The sequence below is a fragment of the Corythoichthys intestinalis genome, chromosome 1 (assembly GCF_030265065.1).
Source record: "Corythoichthys intestinalis isolate RoL2023-P3 chromosome 1, ASM3026506v1, whole genome shotgun sequence".
NCBI lineage: Eukaryota > Metazoa > Chordata > Actinopteri > Syngnathiformes > Syngnathidae > Corythoichthys > Corythoichthys intestinalis.
The window spans coordinates 13,862,646-13,889,979 of NC_080395.1; the positions used below are offsets into that span (position 1 = coordinate 13,862,646).

Consider the following 27,334-nt stretch of genomic DNA (forward strand, 5'->3'; position numbering starts at 1 on the left):
CTTCACGCAACATCTGTGTTTCCACGCACGGCACATTTTCAGTTCTTTCATGTTCCTGTCTTCTAATCAAACGCACTCCTCCAAAGCGTTCTCATTGGGTAAGTACCGGCGTACGTGGCGTTTAATGGACTATAAAGTCTCAATTTAAAGCTTAGCGGAAGTCGTTTGGCTTTATGTTGAAGTTTACCAGGCTCGCTTAATTTCATTTAGTGGTGTTTAGTTTAGCTTGCTAGCCAAGACACGTTAACCCATTTCGATTAGATATAAATGAATTATTAACAGGCTCAAGGTTCAAATTACAAATGCACAATACAACGCAATGCAAAGAAAGTTACTTGGACGAATTACAGAGGATTAAAAGACACTTGTGACGGATGATGTAGGTGAGTCATGTAGCTCGGCGAGTTGAGTTTGTGTGTTGTGTTAGGCCGCTCGTGTCCCTTGTCACTCGTGGCTGCGTTTCAATAATGGTTTATTTGACCTCGCTCACTTGGCCTTAGGGCAGTACTTCTCTGAGTGCGCAGTACTTTTTAACCAAAACAAGAGCACACAGCAAAGAGCACTGGAGATATGAAGAGCTAAGACAAGGAAATATGACGAAGCGTATGTGGCGTTTGGCTTTGACTTTTTAATACAGTGGGAGACTAGGAAAGGCCAGTTTGTGTCTAAAAATGTTTGGAACGGACAGCAGGAAGCAAAATCAATTAAGACGTCACTTAAACAATTAAACCCTAATCACAATGACAAGCCGCTTGATTTATTTATTTATTTTTTCTAGCAAAGACATGCAGAACATTGCCAACAATCGTCCCACTTTGTCAGTGTTACATCAGTAAGCCAGCAAGCACTGTTAGCATCATATAAGGTGACATACCAAGTTGCTCAGTGCAAAAAAAAATAAAACAAAAACTCCCTCTGTCCAATGACATTCTTGTTTATGGTCTATTAATTTTTGTTTTTTCAGTCAAATGGTTTGGCATATTGTTCTAATCATGAGTTAATGTTGCTAATTATTGAATTTATTATTATTTATTGATTTTATTGATTTTTTCTTTCTTTCAGTATTTAGTGGTCAAAAATTTTACCTTGAGTGTATTTTTACAGTTCGGATGTGACTTTAAAAAAAAAAAAAAAAAAATTCTAATTCAGGCAAAGTGATGCACTTTAAATCTTTTCTGTTACAAACAAAACAATGTTGACAAAGTTATACTTTTTTTGTAAGTTGATCTACATTTTTTCCCTTTAATATCAAAAAGGAAAATTTTATGCAGAGGTGTACTTTTAATAATAATAATTTTGCAGAGAATTGCTACTATGTACAGAGGCGGCAGTGAGTTGGGGTGGAGGCGTGAAACGTTTATGTCTTACTGGGGGGCGTAACAGAAAATAATTGAGAGCACTGCCTTAGGGAATCCCCGCCGCCATCTTAAGGGCTGTTCCATTTCCCTAAACAGCTAAAGTGAACTTTGTGAGATCGACCCTTTGAGGGCTTTAGTGATCAAGTCAACAACGATGGTCACTTCAGAGTAGGGATGGGAATAGAAATCCGATTCCAATTCGGAACCGGTTCCGAGTGTTTCGAGGCCTCGACATCACAATGGAAAAGCCTTAACGACTCCTAAAGACGCGTATTGCGTCGTGACGTGTGTTGTTGTCCAGACGCATCAAACTAGCATGGCGCCAAGAACCACTCGCTCCAAAGTTTGACTACACTTCACCAGGAAAGAGTGTGAAAATGAAAGGTTACGACGGGTAAGCACGAGCATTGCAGCCATAAACATAACAATGAGAGCACGTAGGTTCAAACGCTCGAAAGTGTTCTCTTCACGAGGAAAAATTACAACAAAGCGACTTGCAGTCATTGCAAGGTGGAGATAACTGCATCGGGAGGGAATACGACTGCGCTGTCCTCACAGAGAGGCTAAGGCTCAGTCCTGGCTATACAGCTAGCTAAACTCCCAAATGACGATGCAGAAGACGTTGGTATAATTTGCTGACTTTATTCAACCATCACTTGAAGAGTGAAACTAGGAATAGAAATGAAACAAATCAATTTCGTCCCCAATAACAAACAGGTTTGCATCAACGTAAATCAGCGATGATTAGCTGCTAATAACAGTAATAACAAATGGTTAGCATTCGTTCGCTAGCATTAGCACATCGTTCAAACCACTACACAACTGGATTTAAGTGTCCGATCGCGAGTGGAAACACAACAACAACACAAAAGATGATACATACAGGCGTTGCCTCTGTAGATATTACATTAACATTAACATTACAACATTAACAAAGAACGTAGGCTCGTAGAAGTGTTTCCCTCTCTCACTAACTCGCTCACTCACTTGGATGCGGCATTTCTTCTTTGGGTGTAAGTGCGCTCTTCTTCACGTGACCGCGTTCTTCTTCGCGTGAGGAAGCGCAAGGGCGCCCCCACTTGAGCGTGTAAGCGCCACAAAAATTAAAAGGCATGCAATTCAATGTAATGGTAAAATAATACACGTTAACCCAGCAGTCCCCAAACTGCGGCCCGCGGCCCAAATACGGCCCGCCTCCACATTTGGTCCGGCCATTTTGAATTTTTTTTTTTCTCAATCGTGTTATTTATTTCCTGGCCTTTTCCTTGAAGAATTCAGAGAGGGTTATTTGGTTATTATCTATTTAATTGATAGTGTTTTTATTATTGATTATTATTATTATTATAAAGAATCCAGAAAGGGTTATTTGATTGTGATTGTTTTTACATTTATGCACTTCTGCAATCGTCACACTTTTTCTGTTACAAACTGACCCCGGCCCCTCATCAGAGAAGGGAAAAGTTATGTGGCCCTCACAGGAAAAAGTTTGGGGACCCCTGCTTTAACACATATTGCCAAAGGCAGAACAACAACCTACCTGCCAATATATACCAATATTTTTTATTTCTATTAGATAAATGTTTCAGTAAAATGTTACATATTCTTGTGTATTTGCCACTTATTGCCACAGTTAACATTGAGGCTTTGGGCCTCTTTTGATCTCGTTGTGAGTTTGTAAGGTTGTGACTTCTGATTAAACAAACTCGATGCCAATCAAAACGTTTGTTCTTCTTTTTCCCCAAATTAGAATCGATAAGAGAATCGATAACGAATCAAATCGTTAAGCAATATCGACAATGGAATCGGAATCGTAAAAATCCTATCAATTCCCATCCCTACTTCAGAGTGCCCTACATCCCACAATGCATTGCAGTGGTGCACGAAAATATGTCCATGTAGTGGTGATAATGAAGCTCAAACACCGTTGGCTGCTGTCTATTTAACACCAAAGAAGAAGAAAACGATTTAAAGAGCCAGCACGGTGTTTGACCAATGTACCAAACTGCCTTTCGAAATGTGAAATTCATCATTGTTGTTAAAAAACAAAAACAAAACATTGTCTGTGGCAGTTATGGCAGACTGTATGGACTCACAGGAGCGCCCAAAAATAAATAAATATAAAGAGAAATAAATGAATAAATAAAAATATGAAAGTATATTTTGTCATTGACTTTTCTATTTCGCTTACCTTTTCTATTTTCGCTTTTAAGGAAAGGAATGGTCCATCAATAGCCCCTTTCACACATGCCAAAACACTGGGAAAATTGCGGAATTTAAATATGCAGCTGTTGTATGTGAACACAATTTCCCGTGCCGACTGACACGGAGATTACGCGGACATTTCCTGGTTCGTGTCTTGGTATAATGTCCGGGACTTTTCCGGGAAGTGGCGTGCGTGAAAGCAGCCCTTAAATTCACGGGTTACAGCATGATGGCTGATGACGTAACTATAATGGCGGGCAAATCATCCCTTCCGATTTCTTCAGAGTAAGACGAAAAGCGGTAAGCCAAACATCGCAGTTATCAACATAGCAAGCTGGCAATAGCTAAATTAAACTGAAAACATAGCTAAATCAAATTGCTACTGGATCATAGAGCCGATGAAGAGAGTCCGTCGTCCATCTTTAGGAATGTGTGGTTTATTTTGTTGCCGATGTTACGGTCCGCTACTGCGGAAATAAGGTTGTACTTCAAAGCAGAAAAAAACAGAGGGAGCGTTCTAGGGTTTATTAAATACAAACAAAAATATACGTGATCACGGAACAGGTGGAATAACACAATGGGTCTATGACAGTTAGGTCGACGGGTCAAGGGGAATAATACTAACCTAAGTGGTAGGCAGAGAGCTGGTAAGACAACAAAACAAATAGAAGCCAGCGGGCTTCTTCTTTCCCCTGGTGGCTTTTTGGCTGGCTCGCCAGCGGTTAGGAGCCAGTGGGCTTCGTCCTTCCTCCGGCGGCTTTCGGGCTGGCTCTCCAGCGGTTAGAAGCGACAGTATCAAATACCAGCACAATGTAGGGGATTTCAAGACAAGGGCGGGAGAGGTGTCGAATGGCGGCCAGCAACTTAATATCTCGACACCCTTCTCTTGGATCGCCTGGGCTTAGAGTCTTAATGAGCTTGAATTGGCTGCAGTTACGAGGTCGGGAACGCTCCCACAACAGGTTCTGTAACAAAACACGATCTGACCAACAGAATGTGACAGCCGATGCCGAGGAATAATGATGTAATATTCGGGTTACAGAGAGCGCCAGTGAGCAACACAGGACAAGTCTGTGAACGTGTCCAACCCACGTCATTCTCATGACATCTCTACATGCGTGAAAACAATGACGCGAGTAAATCCCGCGTCACCTCACACTTGAGTTTCCCCGGATAGGTGTGTGAAAAGGGCTAATCACAGGCATGAAAATCTCTCACCTTTCGTCGAAATTGGCCGTTTTGAAGTTAAAAAGGGTGACCTACGTGAATTGTGTAGATCTGAGGAGAATTTTTTTAAGGGGGGGTCGGGAGATTTTTTTTTAATGTCGGACGCTTGGTATGCAAGTGGGGAAAGCGGCACAAAGCCAAAAAAGTGCATCAGAGTGGCCAAAACATTGACTTATTTCAACGAAACAAAGGAGGGTTCACTGTTTTCCTGTCTCTTCAATGCCAAGCTCGGCTGCACGTCGGCTGTGAATGAACACCTAAAGCGCCGTCACCCTGTTTGTAAGTCCATCTAACTATTAACGACATGTTTAATTGAAGTTGCTAAGCCTGTCGTGATATGCAATGAGTCCAGTTATTGCACGGTAAATAAAAATGAAGGAGGTAATTTTTTTTTTTTGTTTACATCTTTTTATTTGAGTTTTTTAACGGAGTTCAGAACATCTCAGCCAAAACGAAAGTAACAGAATAATCTTATTCATGGTCCGTTTGGTAACAGCGGAAAGGTAAACGCTTGGTCTTTGTTTTAATTCCAAAGTTGTGTTTGGCTGTGTCATAAACAGGTCCTTTTTTTACACAAACCACATATACATCACGAAAAAAAAAAAAAAAACAAACACAGGGAAACGACACACACACCTACACAAAAATAAATGGAAATAAGTTTAACCATAAATAAATGAAAGAATAATAACCAAGAAACAAAACACATGAAGTTTGATAATACAATTGGTAGCAGTGATATAATAACAAAAAAAAAATTTAAAGAAATAAATAAAAATTCAAAATAAAAGTTAAATTAACTATTAACTAAACTAACTAAATTTGACCAAAAAAAAAAAAAAAATTAAAAAGGGAAGTGGGGGGGGGGGGGGCAGGGCTTCTAGTCACTTTCTTGAGAGAGTGTGAGTCCATCTAGATAGTCCTTAAAGGGCTGCCAGGTTTTGTGGAAGATACTTCCCCTACCATTGAGTGAAAATCTCATCTTCTCTAGCTTAAAATGAGTCAGAACTTCTTTGAGCCAACAGTTATAAGATGGGGGATGTACATGTTTCCACTTGAATAAAATGAGCCGTCTCGCTAATAGGGTCGTAAAAGCAATTACATGGCGTGTCGGTGCAGATAAAACAAGTGATAGAGGAGGGCAACCAAAAAGTGCTATGTATGGGTCGTTCCCCAGGTTTGTGCCAGACACGGTTTCCAAAGTATCAAAGATCTGCCGCCAGAAACCAGTGAGACTGGGACAGGACCAAAACATATGTGTATGATCGGCAGGTGATTGTTTACATCTATTGCAGCAGTCAGGGGTAGTGGGGTAAATTTTTGCGAGTCGAGCATTAGTGTAGTGTACTCTAAAAACTACTTTGCATTGCAATAGACCATGTCTGGCACAAATGGAGGAGGAATGGACCAGCTTACAAATCTGCTTCCAACGGTTGTCAGATATTGCAGTCCCGATCTCGTCCTCCCACTTCTGTTTTAAAGAGTGAGTATATAGATGACTCTGACAGTCAGAGGAATTATAGATGAATGAAATGGTTTGTCTATGGGCATGGTCGAGGTTAAGCAAAGAATCAATCAAAGAGGTTGGTGGCTGATTGGGAAAATTTGGATAGGTAGATTGGACGAAGTGCCTAATTTGTAAAAAACGGTAGAAGTGGGATTGAGGTAGGTTGAATTTCTGCGATAGCTCTTCGAAATTCATAAAGCGGCCGTCGACGTATAGGTCTCGAATATTTATCAGGCCTCTGTTGCGCCAATTCCAAAAGGTGGGATCGAGGTTAGACGGAGGAAATAAATGATTTTTTGCTATTGGTGCAAGAATTGAAGGACCTACCAGACCATAGTTTTTACGAAACTGAATCCAAATATTTAATGAATTAATGGCAACAAGGTTTTGGGAAATACGGCGAATCTTTAAAGGAAGCTCCTTGCAAGGAGGTAATTTTTACGGCTGCGTTTTATCGTCGGGTGCATACATTTGTGCGTGCATGTACACATGTGTTTTGACGGCATATGAGACTCAAGTTCCTTCCACAGAAGTTTATTGGTTATCAACATGCCGTAGAATTAAAGTTGAGACATACAAAATAAAGAAACACGTGTATTTTAAACACTGTAAACGTTAGCATTGCCACATTGAGGCTAATTTGGGAAAAAGACATCCTCCTTTAGCCTGCTGTAAAACAACGTCTTGTCCAAAACACAAACTTGCGGTTAAAAGGTGACACTTCAAACGTGAAAAATCGCTAGTTAACAGCATTTGCAAATGAAAAAAAGATTACTGACACCACATGCAATGATTAAAAGAGCTTTTTTTGCGGAATGTAAAACTGTGAGCCGTTTAGCGAACGTACGTCCGGTAAACATTTCAAAATAAAAGCACTTCATGTTCGTCATATAAATAACGATTTCTTGTTTAATCCCACATACTGTACTTAAGAATTGAGATTTTACACCAAGAATAGCTTTAAAATGATACCCTTTATGAAAAATCTAATTGGCAATGATTATAATACTATTATACTAGTATATTGTAGTATACAATAATATAAATGCTAGATATTTTTTTTAAGAATTGTTTTGAATCATGTTGGAAAGGCGAAGTCAGTGTTCTGGATCTGTTTACGTTCCATTTTTTTGCACTAGTCAATGCTATCAGCATTTGACCTCATTGTTTATTCACAATTTATTGTTGTTATTTACGCCTTAATTGGTACTTTAACAAAGAATTTAAGTGTTCCAAAATGTTTTTGTGAATTAATAGGCGTCATCAAAAATGTAATCGCTAAATTAGTGAGAGAAAAAAAAAGGTCAAAAATAGTCTGCTGACTAACTGGGAGAAAATTAGTTGTTTGGGACAGCCCTAGTTGTACAGTGTACCGGAACATATTTCCTCCACACCCTTCTCACCTTTTTAACCCCGGACCCATTTTCATGCCTGTAATCAAATGGGGTTGCGAGTGACTGAAACTAAAAGTAATTTTAACAAAACTTTAGTAGGTTAAATGTATTTAAACAACAAATATGTCTTCAAATTATAAGGTGAAGAGGTCTTGTTGACATGAGTCACCGTATATTATGTGCGATTTGGAATAGGCAGTATAGCACCATCTCAACAACATGTGGTTGATCCATGATTGTCTGGCCTCTGAGTGAACGAGGGCAAGTGTGTTCCATTTCAGTCTTTCACTCCCCCGCCGCCTACTTTCCTTCCGCTCTCCAAGTGGCCTCCGTGTGACATCGTAACAAGTGCCTGGGGCAAAAATACGTGACTGCGGCCTACAGCCGCTACAAACAACGCCCAGTTGCTACAAACTACGCCCACATAATGCCACGGTAGATATCACATTTCTATAGAACAACATGCGAAATGACAGACTCGGTGGCGTTAGCACATTTCTATAGAACTAGAAGCGAAATGACAGACTCGGCGGCGTTAGTAACCAGCCGCCATCTTATAGCAGTAGACTTCTCAGGAAAGCTCTGTTGTAGCGATGTACTTTTTGACTGATAACAACATACTCATCCTCTGTAAATTTCGTATACATAAGTGCAAACTGATGAAAGTAGAACTTATATTTAATGCGTTTCATAATGAGCTCCTCTCCTTTACAAAAACCATTAGCATAATGAACAGCAAAAATGCGAGGAAAGTTTTCAATCTATTTGAAAGATAGGACTCTGTAAAAAACCCTACCATTTATTGTTATTCTTATTTACTTTTATTTTATGTATGCCTTATATTGTTTATTCGCACCCTACTTATTACCCGTTTTATACTCTGTATTATTATAATAAGCACCTGTTCAAATGTGTGTTAAAATGAGACTTTTGCCATATAATTTGTATGTATGGTTGTGAAAAAAATCTGCTGTACATATAATTTTTGAGGTTTCTATCTTGGCTAGCATTAAAGTGAATATTGTAGCAGATGATTTACGTCAGTCTGGCGGCGATTTGTGTGCGCTTATTTTCCGCCCCATCCTTTGTGTTTACGGCACTATGCAATTTCCTTGCATAGTGTTCATTATTGTGCAGTCAATTTTAATGCTGCAACGTTTAATCGATTAACTTGCGTAATACGATTAGAAAAAAACTTCGACTCAAATTTGGTGCTTCGAGGATTCGTTTATTTAGAGTGGCTTTGTAATGGTTTGCTTTGAAAGTGTTTGAATTTAGTTTTATTGATTTGGGTGGATACAATGCCCTCTTGTGGCAACAGTGAATATGACATATTGTAACTCACCTAAAATGGCTGGATCTGGCTGCTCCCTGTTAAGACCAACATAAGGTGTTAAGTTTTTGTTTGAGCTAATTGGATTGTTTATGCATTTGTATTTTTGTTTAGAGGTATATTTAGCAGTTTTTTGCGGGAATATATGTTTGAATGATTTGTTAAGAGCATTGTAAAAACAAAAAGTTAGCATCTTATAGCATTTAAGCTGGTGGACATTTGACATTCAAGTTAGCCAATTATTCTTTTTTTGTACTTCGATATTTATTCATTTTTTTAAATACCGTTTGAGGTTAAGCTCAGGTATTTTAATATATTTTTAAAAGCAATTACTGCTGTTGTGTAATGAAAGAGCACTTCTGCATATAGTACAACATGAGGTGCATGGAGTGCTGCTGGGTGTAGAAAGTGTTCTCTTCGGTGTGGGGATAAAAAAATTGATGATTCAACAAAACCGAGGCACTCAAGAAGTAGAAAAATTAAAAGCCTTTATTAAATCATGGCTTTGCTTTGATTTAAAAATTTTGACATGTTTCGGCTGTGTAGGCCTTCATCAAGATGAACAAAGAGACTCTCTTTCAGTGGCTTGTACTACGACCGGAGTTCAATCTCTCCAAAAGTAATCCGGTTTACCAGTGGGTAACCGGAGCTGACAAAACCTGGTTATCTAGTTTGTGGTCAATCGGTGCTACGACGCTGATTATGAGGTTGATTAGTCGAACCTGTGTCAACCAAGTCAGAGTTACTGCGTGTTAACATAAAAGGGGGCGGAGACCAGAGTCAAACACTACTTGTGACGATGGCATGGCCACCTTACTTCACCGAGGAAGAATGCGCGATAATCAACCGCTTCAGCGAGTAGAGCGCGACTTGTCTGTTGGCAGCGAATTACATATGGAGGTAGATTTGTGCCTTTATTATTCAATCAAAAAAAAGTTGCTTCAACCAAATAAAAAGTTGCTTCAATCAAAGTATATATTTTCAATCGAAGAAAACGTCACTTCAATCAAAAAAAATTTGTTTGAATGCAAAAATAAATTTGAAACTCCAAAAAATATATTTGAAAACTATTTTTCTTTGATTGAATTTTATTTTTTTTGATTAAAGTCAATTTTTTTTTTGATTGAAACACCATTTTTGATTGAAGTCATGTAATTTGAAGCAAGCATAATGGCCACCAGGTCTCCATCCAGCCATCGGAGTCTGCTGGAGTCTAAGCTGAATATAGGGCACCGGTACGGGCGTGTGACATCGGCATTTCACCGGAGTACCCGCAACGGTACGGTGCCCTGTCGTGGCACACTGGTCGGACCCCGATATCACCCCCCAGGCGCGGAGGCTGGCTGTCGAGTGGACGGCCCGCGAATGACATGGCACTCATTCACAGCTGAAGCGATGGGGCTGCCGGCGTAGACGCCGGCGACTCGCCGGTAGTCCACTCGCTTATTGGGCAGGCTAGTGTCGGGCCACTCGCCGACCACTCCCGTACCGGCGCATCGCAGACACTCCGGTTGGAACCAGTTGCCAACCGTCACGTCAGGGCAGCGGGTGAAGTTCGCCGTGTTAAATCACATTAAGCAGCAGGGCACCGTACTCCGGTGAAATGCCGATGTCACACGCCCGTACCGGTGCCCTATATTCGGCTTAGACTCCAGCAGACTCCGATGGCTGGATGGAGCCCTGGTGGCCATTATGCTTGCTTCATACTTTTATGTCATTGGCGTAGCCACCTGCCACTCAAACACATCGGAACTAGCGTTGAAGTTGAATCTTTGTGTCAAAATGATTCAATCGAAAAAAAAGTGCTTTCAAAACTTTTTCCACTTCAAAAAAAAAAGTGTGTTCAAAACTTTTTTCACTTTGAAAAAAAAAAAAGTTTAAAACTTTTTGCTTTTCAAAAAAAGTGACACTTCAATTAAAAAAAAAAAAAATTCAAATAAAAAAATATATTTTCCAAAAAAAATGTTTTTGCAAATGACTTTTTTCTTTGATTAAAAATAGTTTTTTGATTAAAGCAACTTTTTTTCCGATTGAATGATTTTGACACAAATGTCCTACCCCTAATATGGCTCAAACACAAAAAGGATTGCTTCAATCAAAACAGCTTGATTGAAAAATAAAGTGTTCAAATGCGAATTTCTGAGTCTCAAATATTTTTTCACATTCAAACCTTTTTTTCTACGATTGATTTAAAAAAAAAAATTGATTGAAGTGATTTTTCTTTTGAAAATATATATTTTTTTGTTTGAAGCAATTTATTTTTTGATTGAATAATAAAGACACAAATGTCCTAGCCAAAATGTGGTCCAAACGCAAAATTACATGACTTCAATCAAAAATGGTGTTTCAGTAAAAAAAAAACTTTAATCAAAAAAATAAAATTCAATCAAAGAAAAATAGTTTTCAAATATAATTTTTTTGAGTTTCAAATTTATTTTTGCATTCAAACACATTTTATTTGATTGAAGTGACGTTTTCTTGGATTGAAAATATTTATTTTGATTGAAGCAACTTTTTATTTGATCGAAGCAACTTTTTTTTGATTGAATAATAAAGACACAAATCTACCTCCATAATTACAGATCGTGTGATTTGTGAATGCGTCAATATGCCAGTTTACTTATGTCCGTGAAAAGAAATAAAGCCTACTGTCAGGGCAATAAAAATAGATTTGGTAGGTTAACTGTAATAAATAATTTATCGTTGCATGGCCACATGAAGCAGGATGATTGTATGTTTTGTCCCATTGACTGTATGAATATGTATATCCTTTGAACATTTTCAGAGTAGAGGTTAGATTGGGCCTAAAATAATCCAGCCCGATCAATTAACTTGATTTGCAGGCTCGAGCCCGATATAATAATAATATTAGGAGCCCCAACACTTTACAAAAAGGGAGAAAAGTCCAGTTCTCCATTTAAACCGGGATGTTGGGATGCTTTCAATGTATATATCCAAAAAGATTATCTCTGTAAGAGCCTTTTTAATTTGTCTCCACCCCTTAGGGAGTTTGCAATGTGGTCAATGCCAGAAATCTTTAAAGAATCACAACTTCCATGGTAGAGTACCATAGGGTACAATGGAATACCAGTTCCTATAGCTTGTGTTCAGCCAATCTTACCTTCAGTTTGTGTTTAGTTCTTCCAACATAAAGATGACCACATGGACACGAGTCTGTAAACTACAAAAGAGGTATTGCAATTAATGAATGACCTAATATTATATTTACGCCCTGATGTAACATCTGTGAAAAAGTGTTTTTACGTCGACGTCATCGATGACGTAAATGCGTCGACAGGCACAACATACCGTCGACGGGTAATGACGGCTTAAAAAAAAAAAATTTAAATCCGGATAAAGTTTATAATGGCGGACGCTCGCGATGCAAGCGGCATAAAGCAAAAAAAGCACACCATAATGTCCAGAGCCTGGAATTATTTCGAGGAAAATATGGAGTGTGCAACTGTGTGTACTCTTTGCCAAGCTGAGCTCGCATACCAGCATTCCCAATCAAAATAGCTATGCAAAATACACATAAAACTTTGGTCTAACTCTATTCAAACGTTTCGTTTAGCTCAACACTGGATGGCAATATTTAGTCACAATATACAAACTATCAGAGGTCTCGTATGTTGTGAAGCCAGCACTCAAATGACCTTGAAGGACCATGGATGAAACAGTAAACGGGGAACTACGGCGTCAGTCGGGGGACACTCGTCATTGGCTTGATTTCTAAGTAATTTAAAACTCGTTATTGACACCTTGTGGTGTATTTCAATCACTACCTTACGTAGTTAAAGACACTGTGGAAGAACGGCAGGGAACCCATGGGACACCGCTCGGCGACGTCAATAATGGCGAGCCACTAGTTTATTTTTTGATAGAAAATTTTACAAACTTTATTGAAACAAAAACATTAAGAGGGGTTTTAATTAGGGTTGTTCCGATCATGTTTTTTTTGCTCCCGATCCGATCGTTTTAGTTTGAGTATCTGCCGATCCCGATATTTCCCGATCTGATTGTTTTTTGTTTGTTTTTTTTTGCTCCCGATTCAATTCCAATCATTCTCGATAATTTTTCCGGATCATATACATTTTGGCAATGCATTAAGTGTAAATGGCGTGTGGGTCTGTGAATTGCGGGCACTTCCGTTTTTGCATTTATTTTGAAAGGCACCGCGCACAACCTTTTTCTTAATGAGGAAATCTAGCACACCTGTCTGTAAACCTGTCCACACGCTGCACTGTCTGAGAAGCAGCGCAGCCACATCGTAGGTGAGTCCACAAATAAATTGCAAGAGTTATTATTACTGCGGGAATTTATGTTTATATTCGTTTGGCTTGTATTTGTTTGTGTAAAGACTGTAGTGTGGAGAGGTTATATTGGTTCGATTGAAGATAGCGCGCTCGGAAAGCAGATGGAGGTAGGAGAAATGGAAATGTTTATTGTTGGTTTTGTGAATTGTATTTTAATGCCACACCGTTGTTACGTTTCTGAAATTTTGTAGTTTTCACGGTGTCAACTAAAGAACAAAAAATGACTGAAAATAAAGTTAAAGAACACCCGTCGAAGCCCTCTGCGTGTCGCATCATTCCGAGCGGTCAGCTACATTAAGAAAAAAATGAATAAAACTCGGACGAATATATACATTCAACATACAGTACATAAGTACTGTATTTGTTTATTATGACAATAAATCCTCAAGGTGGCATTTACATTATTAACATTCTTTCTGTGAGAGGGATCCACAGATAGAAAGACTTGTAGTTCTTAAAGGATAAATGTGACTTAGTATATTGTGACTAAATATTGCCATCTAGTGTATTTGTTGAGCTTTCAGTAAATGATACTGTAGCCATTTAACTGTTCTGCCTGCCCAAATGCGTGATGGGAAGTGCAACCATGACTGTGCGTAGTGGTACCAATTGATGTATCTTCTCTGCGTTGGGAAATAACATAGGGTGTTAAGAAAAAGATAACTTACTACCATTCTTCCCCACATTGCTTCCCACGTACTTCTAATCGTAGGGAGAGCGATTGTAAGGCTTTAGCCAATTAAAAAAAGGCTCCAAAGGCTGCCAAAATTCACTCTACTCATTCTACTCATACCACCGTTAACGGGATAAATTTGATAACCCTACCTTAAGCCTAAACTAAAGACTGGATTAGTGTATCATATTATGTCTGTAACGTTAAATACAATTAGAAAACGATTTAATTAAAAAAAAAAAAAAATATATATATATATATATATATATATATATAATAAAAAAAGGCATGTCCGATATTTTTTTGCCGATTCCGATTCTTTGAAAGTGACGTGACTGGACCCAATCGATCGGCCTCTCTAGTTTTAGTATAAAATTACTAGTACTAATATGTATCTTTTAAGAACTACAAGTCTTTCAATCCGTGGATCTCTTTAACAGAAAGAATGTTAATAATGTTAATGCCATCTTCTAGATTTATTGATATAATAAACAAATACAGTACTTTGAGTCCACACGGCCATCGTGTCACTAGGTTTGTTGACTTAAATCCAAAGGGATCTGACCCTGACAGTTAACAACCTATTATACGCCTGTGTTTGCATGCCATTGACGGTTTAAAAAAGTTCAATCCATTTGAGGTGGGAGATTTCATTATGTACATTCGCTGCCACCCTCCCACTTGAAGTGGACGGATGTATACATTGATAAACTATTAAATAGTAAATAGAAAAATAGTTAAAAAGTTAATTCATCACAATTGGACTTTGAATCACATGATTTTCTTCCATCCTGTGTCCCGCAGATGTCACAGTAGAAGATCTTGACACTGAGAAGCATGACCCACCCACCTCACGTTAAAAAGGAGGAGTTGGAGATGTCGTACATCAAACAGGAGACGGAGCCAGAGCTCCCCTACATTAAAGAAGAACCGGAAAATGAAATCACTACGTTTCCAATGATTGTCAGTGTGAAGACTGAAGAAGAAGAAGGTGCAAGTGAAGAGAGCGGAGCAGCAAAATCTTCAAGCGACAGCTCGTTTCCACACCTGACAACAAAAGGTGAGGGACGACCACAACCGGACGACCTGTTAGCGGCGCTCTCGGACAGCGATGACATAACATCACACTCTTCTGACACTGACACTAATGAGGAGGATGTTGACTTTGACCAAAATGCTTCGAAATCTTTAAACATGTCATCATTGAAAAGAGTCCCAAAAGAATTTGTGGGTGGGAAACCTTTTGCCTGCTCAATTTGTGAGAAAAGATTCACGAAGAAGGCAAATTTAGACATGCACACAAGAACACACAATGGAGAGAAGTCTTTCACCTGCTCAATTTGCTATAGAAAATTTCGTTGGGAGCATCAGTTAACATCACACACAAGAACACACACCAGAGAGAGGCCTTTTGCCTGCTCAGAATGTGATTTAACATTCAAAAGAAAGTCTGAATTAAACAGACACACAAGAAAACACACCGGGGAGAAACCTTTCGCTTGCACGAGTTGCGGTAAAAGTTTTACTTGGCTTCAACAGTTAAAAAGACACACTGTAATACACACTGGTGAAAAACCTTTTTCCTGCTTACTTTGCTTGAAAAGATTTCCTACAAAGGAACAGTTCACGAGACACACGTATACGCACACTGCAAAAAAGCCATCTGCCTCCGCAACTTGTGGCGAAACATTCACCAGTAAGAAAGAATTAAAAAATCACTCAACAAAACACACTCGGGAGAAATGTTTCGCCTGTACATTTTGTGATAAAAGGTTCACAGAGAAGAAAAGTTTAAAGTATCACACAAGAAAACACACCGGAGAGAAGCCTTTTGCCTGCTCACTTTGCGATAAAAGATTTTCTTGGAGGCGTCAGTTAACAATACACACGCGTACGCACTGTAAGGAGAAACCTTTTGCCTGCACATTTTGTGAGAAAAGATTCACGAAGAAGGAAAATTTAGACATGCACACAAGAACACACAATGGAGAGAAGTCTTTCACCTGCTCACTTTGCTATAGAAAATTTGGTTTGGAGCATCAGTTAACATCACACACAAGAACACACACCAGAGAGAGGCCTTTTGCCTGCTCAGAATGTGATTTAACATTCAAAAGAAAGTCAGAATTAAACAGCCACACAAGAAAACACACCGGGGAGAAACCTTTCGCTTGTACGAGTTGCGGTAAAAGTTTTACTTGGCTTCAACAGTTAAAAAGACACACTGTAATACACACTGGTGAAAAACCTTTTGCCTGCTTACTTTGCTTGAAAAGACTTCCTACAAAGGAACAGTTCATGAGACACACGTGTACTCACACTGCAGAAAAGCCTTCTGCCTCCGCAACTTGTGGCGAAACATTCACCAATAAGGAAGAATTTTAAAATCACTCAACCAACCACACTCGGGAGAAATGTTTCGCTTGCACATTTTGTGATAAAAGGTTCACAGAGAAGAAAAATTTAAAGTATCACACCAGAACCCACACAGGAGAGAGGCCTTTTGCCTGCACCCTTTGTGCTAAAAGATTTTTTACGAAGCAACTGTTAAAAAAACACACGTATACTCACACTGGGGAAAAACCTTTTCACTGCTCAGTTTGTAGTAAAAGGTTCATCACAAAGTTTGAATTAAACACTCACTCAAGAAAACACAGCGGGGAGAAACCCTTCGCTTGCGAAGTTTGCAGTAAAACTATTACCTTTAAGGGAACACTAAGAAAACACGCCAAGACCCACTCTGTGGCGAAAACCTTTTCCTGAGCGGTTTGCGGTTAAAGATTCACGAGCAAGCAGTGTTGTCTTCGGCAGCCCTTTTAGTTTTCATCTTTCGGGAGAAAATGCTTTTTCGTCTTCGTCTAGTTTTGGTCGACGTTTACTCGAAATGTTTTTGAAACAGAATTTTCTGTCCAAAAATAAATAAAGGTTTTCAACAATTTTGAATGAACATTGACAGACGAGCACATATTGTAGCGCCTACTAGGAAACGGTATACAGGATGTCCATAAAGTCTCTTTACCATTTCAAAAATTCATTAAAAATGCAGTTGATTAGATATTTTATTCAGATATGTTATATTGTTTTCCGAGTTTATTGACGTTTTTTTTTTTTTTTTTTAACCTCTTTTGATACTTCTACATGGGCACCATTAGTTGCACGAAGCACGTCAAGACGGTACTCGATTATCTTGCCATGTTCCCTGTAGCATAGCCTCATCAATTGTGGCAATGGCATCAGTAATCCTTCGTTTAAGGTCAGTAATGTCCCTTATCTTTGTTCGATACACGATATCTTTAACATAGTCCCATAGAAAGAAGTCTAGGGGAGTGATATCTGGTGAACATGGCGGCCAAGGAATTGGCCCATCCCCTTCCAATCCATCCGTCTGGAAAGGTTTGCTTGAGGAACCCACGAACATGCAGCCTCCAATGAGGTGGTGCACCATCTTGCTGAAAAATGATGGTTGGTTGACGGTCATTCAGTTGTGGTGCCACATATTCAGTTAAAAGATCAAGGTAAACATTTGCAGAAATTGATGTCTCGAAGAAAAATGAACCAATTATTTGATTGCACATTCACTTTTGGGCTATTACGCTTAATTTCTCTAGTCAAGTGGGGGTGTTCTGAATCCCAGATTCTTACATCTTGTTTGTTTAGTTTCCCTGAAACATGAAAGGTTGCTTCATCACTAAAACAAACTCGTCAAATGCAGTGTAATAAAAAACTTGCTGAATACAATAGAACAAATCTGAATAAAATATCTAATCAATTGCATTTTTAATATTTTTTTAAATGTTAAAGAGACTTTATGGACAGACACCCTGTATTATTTTCTATTAATTAAACCCAACTGGGTGCCACAAACTGTAAACCAGCTACGTTTTGTGTGTTGTGATCACTTGCCTTTAAGGTAAAAATATTCTCATGTGTTTCAAAACAAGCAAGCCAGGAGCAAAGCCTGGCTTAAAGGACATCATAAACAGCAGTGAGTACATGTCAAATGAGTGACATGACCCAAACACTGCAATGTTTCAGCCTGATATACTACTCGTTCAATAAGAAAATGTCACGCATTGTGAACATACGAAAAAAACTGGTGTATTTTCATCTCTTTCTTGTCTCGTGAGACAAAAACTGGCATTCGTCTCATCATCGTTAAACAATTGTTGGTCTACGAAATCTTTTCATGATCGTTGACGAAAACAACAATGCTTAGTTAAAATATTTCTCTTTGCATGTGCCTATTCATGAATGCTCCAATATGTTTTAATTGAACTAGTTCCTTTTTATTTGTCTTCATTTGTTTTATGATTTGGGTTTTCCTTTTCACTTCTTTCTGTATTTTACCGTATACTGTAGAACACTCTGAATTACCTTGTACATTACACTGGCTATTTGAATAAACTTGCTTTCTTATTAATCTTGTGCATTGTGATATTTTAAAACTGGCTTCATAATCGAATTACAAGACATTTTTATTATCAGTGCATGTAATGCAAAATCTACCATCTATAATATTGTTTTTTTCCCAATGGCGTTTTTTCAGCGTGCCGCCCACCCAAAACCATGTTTATGTACCAAAACGACCGGAATACTCATGCAACGTAGGCTTTTTTGTTTGACATGCCAAGCTTTACCGTTCACCCCACAATATTTTAAATTAAAAAGTGAAATTTCAAAACACTACTTGGCCTAAAGCAGGGGTGCCCAAGTCCGGTCCTTGAGAGCCCCTATCCATCTTGTTTTCCATGTCTCCCTCCTTTAACACACCTGAATCAAATGATCAGCTCATCAGCAAGCTCTGCAGCAGCCTGGTAATGATCCTAAAGTTTTGTCCAAAACACATCATTTACACATCAAAAAAATTCAGGAAGCTAACTGAACTGGCACAAAAGTTTACATTTTTTCCCCCTGAAAATATATGGTTCAACAAAATTTTCCCTAAAAAAATCCCATTCAATTCCTCAAAAAAACTTTCACTACTATTGATTTTCAAGCCAATTGAATCAATATCAGCAGGAAGATACCTCTGAATCCCCCAAAATCAACAGGAAGTGATCCTATAACAACAGTAAGTGACCAAGAAATGACCCCAGATCAAGAGGAAGTGACCAATTAACAGGAAGTGACCTGATATCAACAAGAGGTGACCCTGAATTGCCCCGAAATAAACAGGAAGTGACCCCGAAATGCTTTAAAAGAAACAGGAAGTGACCCAATATACCCACCAATTTCTCCACATACAGGGTGAATGAAAAGTAACTCCCTATTTCAAAAATACATAGAACTTTTTCAAATGTTGTAATTTTGTTCTCAATTTTGTGTGTATGACCCTTGATCTATGGGAATTAAATCTGTGTTCTCATTTTCTTTTCGGATCTATTAATTTGAGATTTCACAGCCCTACAAACACAATTTTTAAACATTTCTTGAACAACTTGCACTACCCTCAGGTCCCTGCAACTTAAAAGAGCGACCGCTTCTTAATGAGAAGTTCTGATTGTCTTAGCCTCAACTTAAGCATGTCTTCTTTTTTTTTTTTTTTTTTTTTAAACCTGTCCTGTTCAGCTGTTTGACACAGAGAATGGAAGTCTAAGTGCCCGGATTCTGAACAGTTTTAATGTTTCACATGGAGAGTCTGACATACTCCCATTGTGATCATTCAAAATACCTTTTTATTATGACAAAGCAGCGAACAGGAAGAGATTATGGGGGGACAGAAGAAAAGAAATACAAGAGAAGAAAGAAAAGAAACATACACAAACAACAACAAGAAATACATTGAACATCTAAACTAGTTACTAATATGCTGGTGCTATCGTCAGCGAGATGTATTTCCGGTTTACACCATGTGGGGGCCAATTGGCCAGTGAAAGAGGAGAATGGGGGTGGGGGTGTCTATAAGACTATAAGCTAAGTGATTGAAAGGGGTAGAGTGTACACAAATCAGTTCTGTGATCTAGAACCCAGTAATCGTGTGAATCTCTTATGAGTGTAAGCCCGTTGGCGACCAGCCCTACGCCGCCGCATCGCCAATCCCGGCACCGGAACCCCCAACCCGAGGGAGGGAGGGCGGGCGGGGGGGTGGGGGGCCATGCGCAGCCAGAGAAGAGAGGGGAAGGCGGAGGCAGAAGAACGCCCAGGAACTGCCACGGGGCGATGCAAGATCGGAGACCCGACCCCCCAACCCACTCCCGCGGCCGGCAGCCGAGGCAGAGGGGAGGCCACACCCCGGGAGCCACGCCATATAGAAAAAGTGTGGGACCCACCTACCACCCTATTACTGTGGCTGCCAGGTTCCTGACTGGCAGCCATCACCCAGCACCGTGATGGGGGTGTGAGGGGAGGGTAGTGCAATGTATGCATTAAAATAGGAGAGCTTGGCTTGGGGCAGTGGGACCGTAGCATGGAGTTTCTGTCCAGCCGCCCGTCCCACCGCCCTTTGCCGGAGCTCTCCTGTGGAGTATGATGTGTGTGGTGCATTTAAAAAAGGTGCAGGGATGGCGGGGCCTGTGGTGAGGAGGCAGCCGTGAGGCCCCCCCCCCCAACAGGTCCCCAACTTAAGCATGTCTTCTTTTAATAGTTCTCCACCATCTTTCCAGTTGAACGACGGATCACCAAACTACGTCGAGCCATTTCTCCAGGGAACTGAAATCTCGAAGAAATTAACAGATCTGGAAAAAAAACGAGAGCATGGATTTAATTGCCATACATGAAGGAATATACACAAATTCAGAAAAACATTACATTTCAATAAATTAAAAGTATAATGAAAGAAGGAGTTACTTTTCAATTACCCTGTAGTTGTGTTAGGTCTAAACTTAATACTTGAACTAAGAAAACAACAAAGACCAAGGAAAGGACGGGGGAAAGATCAGACTTGAGACGAAGATAAAATTTTCACTGGCGGCCACCAGGGAGAGGGCTGACAGCGCAGCACTTTTGCTCACAATAAGCCTCTCTCAGCCCCCTCCCTGGGGGTCGCGTCTTTTATTGACAAGTGGGAGAGCATTTATTGCACATGCGTAAGTTTCGTTTAGCTGTTATGGTATCGTTTACTGAGAACAGAAACCAGAATGAAACATTATGGTGACGTTTACTGAAAACAGAAACCTTACTCTTTTCATTGTGTAAGCACTATAGCACAAGCGAATAGACTGTTACATGAGAAAACATAATCATAACACTTTGTTTTAAACACACATAATTGGTTTAATTATCTTAAATACTGTTAGTGTGCAAAAGCATTAAAGCACATCTTACAAGTTGGTTATCAGATAGTGTTGTCGATTGACTTGGATCATCTTAAGAAAAGGTCTAACAACGACTTTCCAAAATGTTGACAATTTATTCCAAGTCAAGAATAATCAACAAAAACAAGGACCAAGCAACGAAAAATGGCAGGCAAATAGAGGGAGGCCTCGTTCTCGCAGCATGCCCAACTGTCAGCATATTGGCCTGTTCTTATCACTTAGTTACTCATTTGTCGCCCACACAAACATTCTTTCTCATACTCATATTTTAGATGCATTTTATTTTTGGTTAAACTATTGTTGATCTAGAACAGTAGAAGCAGGCATGTCTGTGATTATTGATTAGCAAAAATACGATTTTCCACCCCTAGTTTCTATATTAAGGACATTTTTGATAAGACGCAGACATTTTTTCTTATGCAGTCTGGCAGATTTGCCTGTCATACATGACTGCAAACAGGCAAACGTGCATGTACACATACAGTACAAACAAAGCTAAACTTCCATTTGAAGGAAAACCGCATTACTATTTCAAACTCGGAATGACCATCATGTCAATCGATTTGTCGACCAAAATCCAAATTGAGCTTAGCCTGACCGTTAATAACCAATTATAAATAGGCCCGTCATTGACGGCGATCGATGTCCAATTATTTTGACGTTGACGGGCCTCCATCCCACTTGAAATGGATGGACGTACAGTGCCCTCCATAATTATTGGCACCCCTGAAAAATATGTGTTTTTTAGCTTCTAATATATATTTTTTTATTCAAATAATATGGGACCTTAATGGGGAAAAAAAGAGAAAAATCCAACCTTCAATACAAGTGCCTTCATTCAGTTGGGAAAAAATCCCACATAAAGAAAAAATTATTACCTGACCAAAGCACACGGTCCCAGTTGAAGGCTGGGTCCGTGTGTATTTTTGTGTGGGACCAAGATTGAGCTTTTTGGCAACAAACACACTAAGTGGGTCTGGCGTGCTAAGAAAGATGCACATGCTGAAAAGCACCATATACCCACTGTGAAGTATGGGGGTGGGTCAGTGATGCTGTGGGGCTGTTTTGCTTCCAAAGGCCCTGGGAACCTTGTTAGGGTGCATGGCATCCTGAATGCTTTGAACTACTTTTGCCCTCTGCCCGAAAGCTGAAGATGGGTCATCACTGGGTCTTTCAGCAAGACAATGACCCTAAAAATATGGCCAATTCTACACAGAAATGGTTCACCAGACACAAAATCAAGCTCCTCCCATGGCCATCTCAGTCCCCAGACCTTGTTTTGTTGGCAAAAGGGGGTTGTACAAAGTATTAACACTAGGGGTGCTAATAATTGTGACACACATTATTTGATGTCAAATAATTTTTACTTTATGTGGGATTTTTTCCCCACTGAATGAATGCATTTGTATTGAAGGTTGGATTTTTCTCTTTTTTTTCCATAAAGGTCCCATATTATATGAAAAAAAAAATATTAGAAGCTAAAAAACACATCTTTTTCAGGGGTGCCAATAATTATGGAGGGCCCTGAATACATGAGATAAACTGTAATGTAAATTCAATGCATGAGGACAATTGGACTTTGAATCACATGATTTTATTTCATCCTGTGTCCCGCAGATGTCACTGTTGAAGTTCATCACTCTGAGAAGTACGATCCACCCCATGTCAAACAGGAGTCGGAGATGGTGTATATCAAACACGAGGTAGAGCCAGAGACCCCTGGCATTAAAGAAGAAAAAAAGGAAGATGGAATCCTCAAGTATCCAATAATTATCAGTGTGAAGAGTGAAAAAGTCGGTCCAAGCAAAGAGAGCGAAGCAGCGAAACCACTGAGCGACAGCTCCTTTCAACACCTGACAACAAAAGGTGAAGGACAATCTCAATCGGACGGCTTTTTAGCTCCGCCTTTGGACAGCGACGACGTAACATCCCACTCTTCTGACACTAATGAGGAGAATGTTGACTTTGACCAAAATGCTTCGAAGTCCTTAAACAAGTCATCACCTTTTGCCTGCACACTTTGCGACAAGGGATTCCCTACCAAGCAAAATTTAGCCATACACACAAGAACCCACACCGGAGAGAAACCTTTCGCCTGCACACTTTGCGATAAAAGATTCTCTTTTAAGAGATTTAAACTATCACATGAGAACCCACAATGGAGAGAAGCGTTTTGCCTGCTCAGAATGTGATAAAAGATTCAGAACAAAGTTAGAATTAAACAGGCACACGAGAACACACACCGGGGAGAAACCTTTTGCTTGCACGATTTGCGGTAAAAGTTTTACCTGGCCTCAGCAGTTACAGCTACACACAATAAGACACACTGGGGAAATACCTTTAGCCTGCTCACTTTGCGATAAAAGATTTTATGTGAAGCAACAGTTAACGAGACACATGAAATCTCACACTAGAGAAAAGCCCTTTGCCTGCTCAGTTTGTTGTAAAAAGTTCTCACGGAAAGGAGATTTAAGCAAACACACAAGAAGACACACTGGGGAAAAAGCTTTCGCGTGCACGTTTTGTCATAAAGTATTCATCGACAAGTTTGATTTAAACATTCACATCAGAACACACACCGGAGAAAAGCCTTTTCCCTGCCCAGAATGTGATAAAAGATTCAAAACAAAGTTAGAATTAAACAGACACACAAGAACACACACCGGGGAGAAACCTTTTGCTTGCACTATTTGCGGTAAAAGTTTTGCCTGGCCTCAACAGTTACAACTACACACAATAAGACACACTGCGGAAAATCCTTTAGCCTGCTCCCTCTGAGATAAAAGATTTTATACGAAGCAACAGTTAACAAGGAACATGAAATCACATGAGAGAAAAGCCATTTCCCTGCTCAGTTTGTAGCAAAAAGTAGAATGAACCAATCACGCAACAACACACGGAGCGGGGAGAAACCTTTCGCTTGCACAGTTTGTGGGAAAACAAGGAAACCAAAGAAAACACTCTAAACACACACGATGGAGAAACCTTTTTATTGAGCGGTTTGCAGTAAAAGATTTCACTCGCAAACAGTGTTGTTTTTGGCAGCCCTTTTAATTTTCATGTTCGTCTTTTGGGCGAAAGTACTTTTTTGTCTTAGTCATATTTTAGTCATTTCAAATGGGACAGTCTTTGTCTAGTTTAAAACAATCTTTATTCTAAATGTTTTCTCCTGTAAAGTGTGAATCAATTAATGGAGGTTTTCAACATTTTGGAATCATTACTGACAGATGGTCTACATGGAAAACTCCAACTTGGTGATGATAATAGACACGCAGCAGGAAAACAGCATATTATTTTCAATTAATTAAACTCACCTGGATGCCACGAACTATATTAAAAAAAAAATGTCTTGAGAGTATAAGATGACACACACCACGCTCGATGCTAATGCGACAAGTTACATTTAGTGTGTAATAATCACTTGGCATGGACCTTTAAAGGCTAAAGCAACATTGTACATTCTCTCTTGCTAAGATAACAAATCTTACCATGTTTTAAAATAAGCAAGTCCGATGTACGTCCTAAACTCCAGTGAGGCATAACACATGTCAAATGAGTGACATTTCATGTGTGATGATCACTCAGCACAGACTTTTTAAAGGTACATTCTCTCTTGCTGAGATAAGAAAACAAATCTCACTATATGTTTCAAACAAAAAGCCTGGAGCTTAGCCTAGCTTGATGATCATAAACAGCAGTGAGCACATGTCAAATGAGTAAACCAAACACTGCTATGGCGCAGGCTGACGTACTACATTTTCAATAAGAAAATGTCACACATTGTGAACATGTGTCAGAAACTATGGCGCATTTTCGTCTCATCAGACGAAAACTGGCATTCGTCTCGTTTTATCGTTGTCGTGAAAGTTTGTTGGTCTACAAAATATTTTCATGATCGTTGACGAAAACAACGTTTAGTTAAAACATTTCTCTTTTCACGTGCCTATTTATTAATCCTGCACAATGTTTTTAATAAAACTAGTTCCTTTTTGTCTTAATTCCAGTAATATTTTAATGTAACTTTGGTTTTCCTTTTCACTTCTTTCCGTTTTTTACCGTTTATGGTAAAGCACTTTGAATTGCCTTGTACATGAAATGTCCTTTATAAATAAACTTGCTTGCTTATTAGTCTTGTGCATTGTAATATTTTAAAATCTGCTTCATTGTAGAATTACATGACTTTTTTAATTAGCGATGATGGCTTTGCATGTAATGCAGAGAGCTCATGCAAAACCTCCGCAATTGCTACCATGTTGGAAAGGAAGGAACACTAGCTTGACTCTAAAGACATGAAGCTTGACTCGCTTAACTCAAACCCCGCCTAATTCACGCCCGCCCAACGTGTTTGATGAGCCAATAACAGATAAAACTATTCCATGTAGTAAAAAGGGGAACAAGGGTGCAAGAATCTAATAAATAAAAAGTCAAATAAATAATGAAATAAAAATAAATAATGAAATAAATATATGTCGAAATAAGTAGAAATGGAAATGTTGCAATAATTAAATGAAAATTGAAATAAATAATTATTGAAATAAATATTGAAACAAATATCGAAATTGAAACGTTTTAAAGACACATTCAATAGTTTATTTATATGTGTGTTTATTTATTTAATTTTTGCACTCCTGGTCCTCCATGTATTGGTTTCCAACCCAAGTGACTCAATTTCAGCAGGAGTTTACCTCCGAATTCCCCGAAATTCAATAAGATGTGACCCAATAACAGGAGGTGACCCCGAAATGCCTGGAAATCAATAGGAATGACTCAATATAAACAAGAAGAGACACTGAAATGCCGCCAAATCAACAGGAAGTGACCCAATATACCAACCATAACAAAACTACTATCACAATCTCTTCAGAAACTGCATCTTCTAGTGCTACATATACAGGGTGATTGAATAGTAACTCCCTCTTTCAAAAATACTTATAATCAAATGTTGCAATGTTGTGCTCGTCACTTGATGCATTCCAATTAAATCTATGTTCTCATTTTCTTTTCAGATCTGTTAATTTGTTGATTTCACAGCCCTACAAAAATGACTTTCAAGCTACGGGGAAACATTTCTTGAATAACTTGCACAACCCTCGGGTCCCTGGAAGTTGAAGGGCGACTGTTTCTTTTGGTATCAGTCACAGTTCCTGATTGTCTTACGGGCGGTTTACATGGTGACGCATGTCAGCCACCTTGCTGTCAGCAACAATGTGGACCCCAGCACATCTACTGTACATCATTTGATCAGACTTGTCAAATGTCGATATACACAAAAGTGTCCTTTCCATTTTATCCATATGTGAGGACCGTCAATCCTCCCTCTGTGTTTTATTCTAACACATTATCAAGGGCAGCAAGGTGGCTGATGGCTAGAAGTCCGAGCAGTTCTTGAACGCGACACGAACAGCTATCCAGCGCCATGGTGCCAAGCAAGCTTAAAGAGCATACGACAGGAGAAAAAAAGTCGCAAATAGCATTATTATGTGAATTAGAATCATATTTTGAGACGATTCGACTATATACAACAATTTAGCAAAGCGCAGATGACGAGAAATTAGTCTTTTAATCTGCCAGTTAGCCACGCCTACCATTATAGGGCTCAAGGGTCCCCAACAGGTGGATGACATCAGCGGGAGACTGGGCTCATCGGTTTTACTATACAGCCCATTGAGGGGGAATTATTCAGAACGAGGAAAACGCGACGAAGAGAGCCGCAAAATGTCATTGTTTCAGTCCCTCCAATATTTTTACAGGATATTCTTTTTATCCAAGTATTTTCCCCCAGTAGCTAAATAAATGGCTTGAGAAGGACCAGTCAGCCCGTCGAGGGGGAACTATTCACAACGAGGAAAACGCGACGAAGAGATCTGCAAAATGTCATTGTTTCTGTCTTTTTACTTCAATATCTTTTACAGGATATTCTTTTTATCCAAGTATTTTCCCCAACTGCTAAATAAATGGCATAGCCATGACAAATAACAGTCTTGTGCTAAGTAGAATATGAAATAATAAAAATGCACTTATTCAGGACGACATGGCAAAATTACTCCATAATGGTCAAAACTGTCGACTTC

At 39.2% G+C, this 27,334-nt stretch overlaps 1 protein-coding gene across 3 annotated transcripts; it reads left to right on the forward strand.

The window, feature by feature from the left end:
- LOC130922343 (gastrula zinc finger protein XlCGF26.1-like) lies at window positions 1–25,664 on the forward strand. Of its 3 annotated transcripts, XM_057847093.1 has the most exons (3): window positions 1–98; window positions 14,815–15,070; window positions 22,881–25,664. In XM_057847093.1, exons 2-3 carry the CDS (start codon window positions 14,848–14,850, stop codon window positions 23,453–23,455), a joined length of 798 nt encoding a protein of 265 aa, XP_057703076.1. In that variant the 5' UTR covers window positions 1–98; window positions 14,815–14,847; the 3' UTR covers window positions 23,456–25,664. The 3 variants fall into 3 exon arrangements, with proteins under 3 accessions (XP_057703076.1, XP_057703060.1, XP_057703068.1); XM_057847077.1 differs by lacking the exon at window positions 22,881–25,664 and having other exon boundaries at window positions 14,815–20,058; XM_057847085.1 differs by lacking the exon at window positions 22,881–25,664 and having other exon boundaries at window positions 10–383; window positions 14,815–20,058.
- The last annotated feature ends 1,670 nt before the right edge of the window (window positions 25,665–27,334 follow it).

What these genes read in the sequence shown, in the direction of transcription:
- LOC130922343 (XM_057847077.1), top strand. Translation starts at nt 14,848, where the DNA reads ATGACCCACCCACCTCACGTTAAAAAGGAGGAGTTGGAGATGTCGTAC.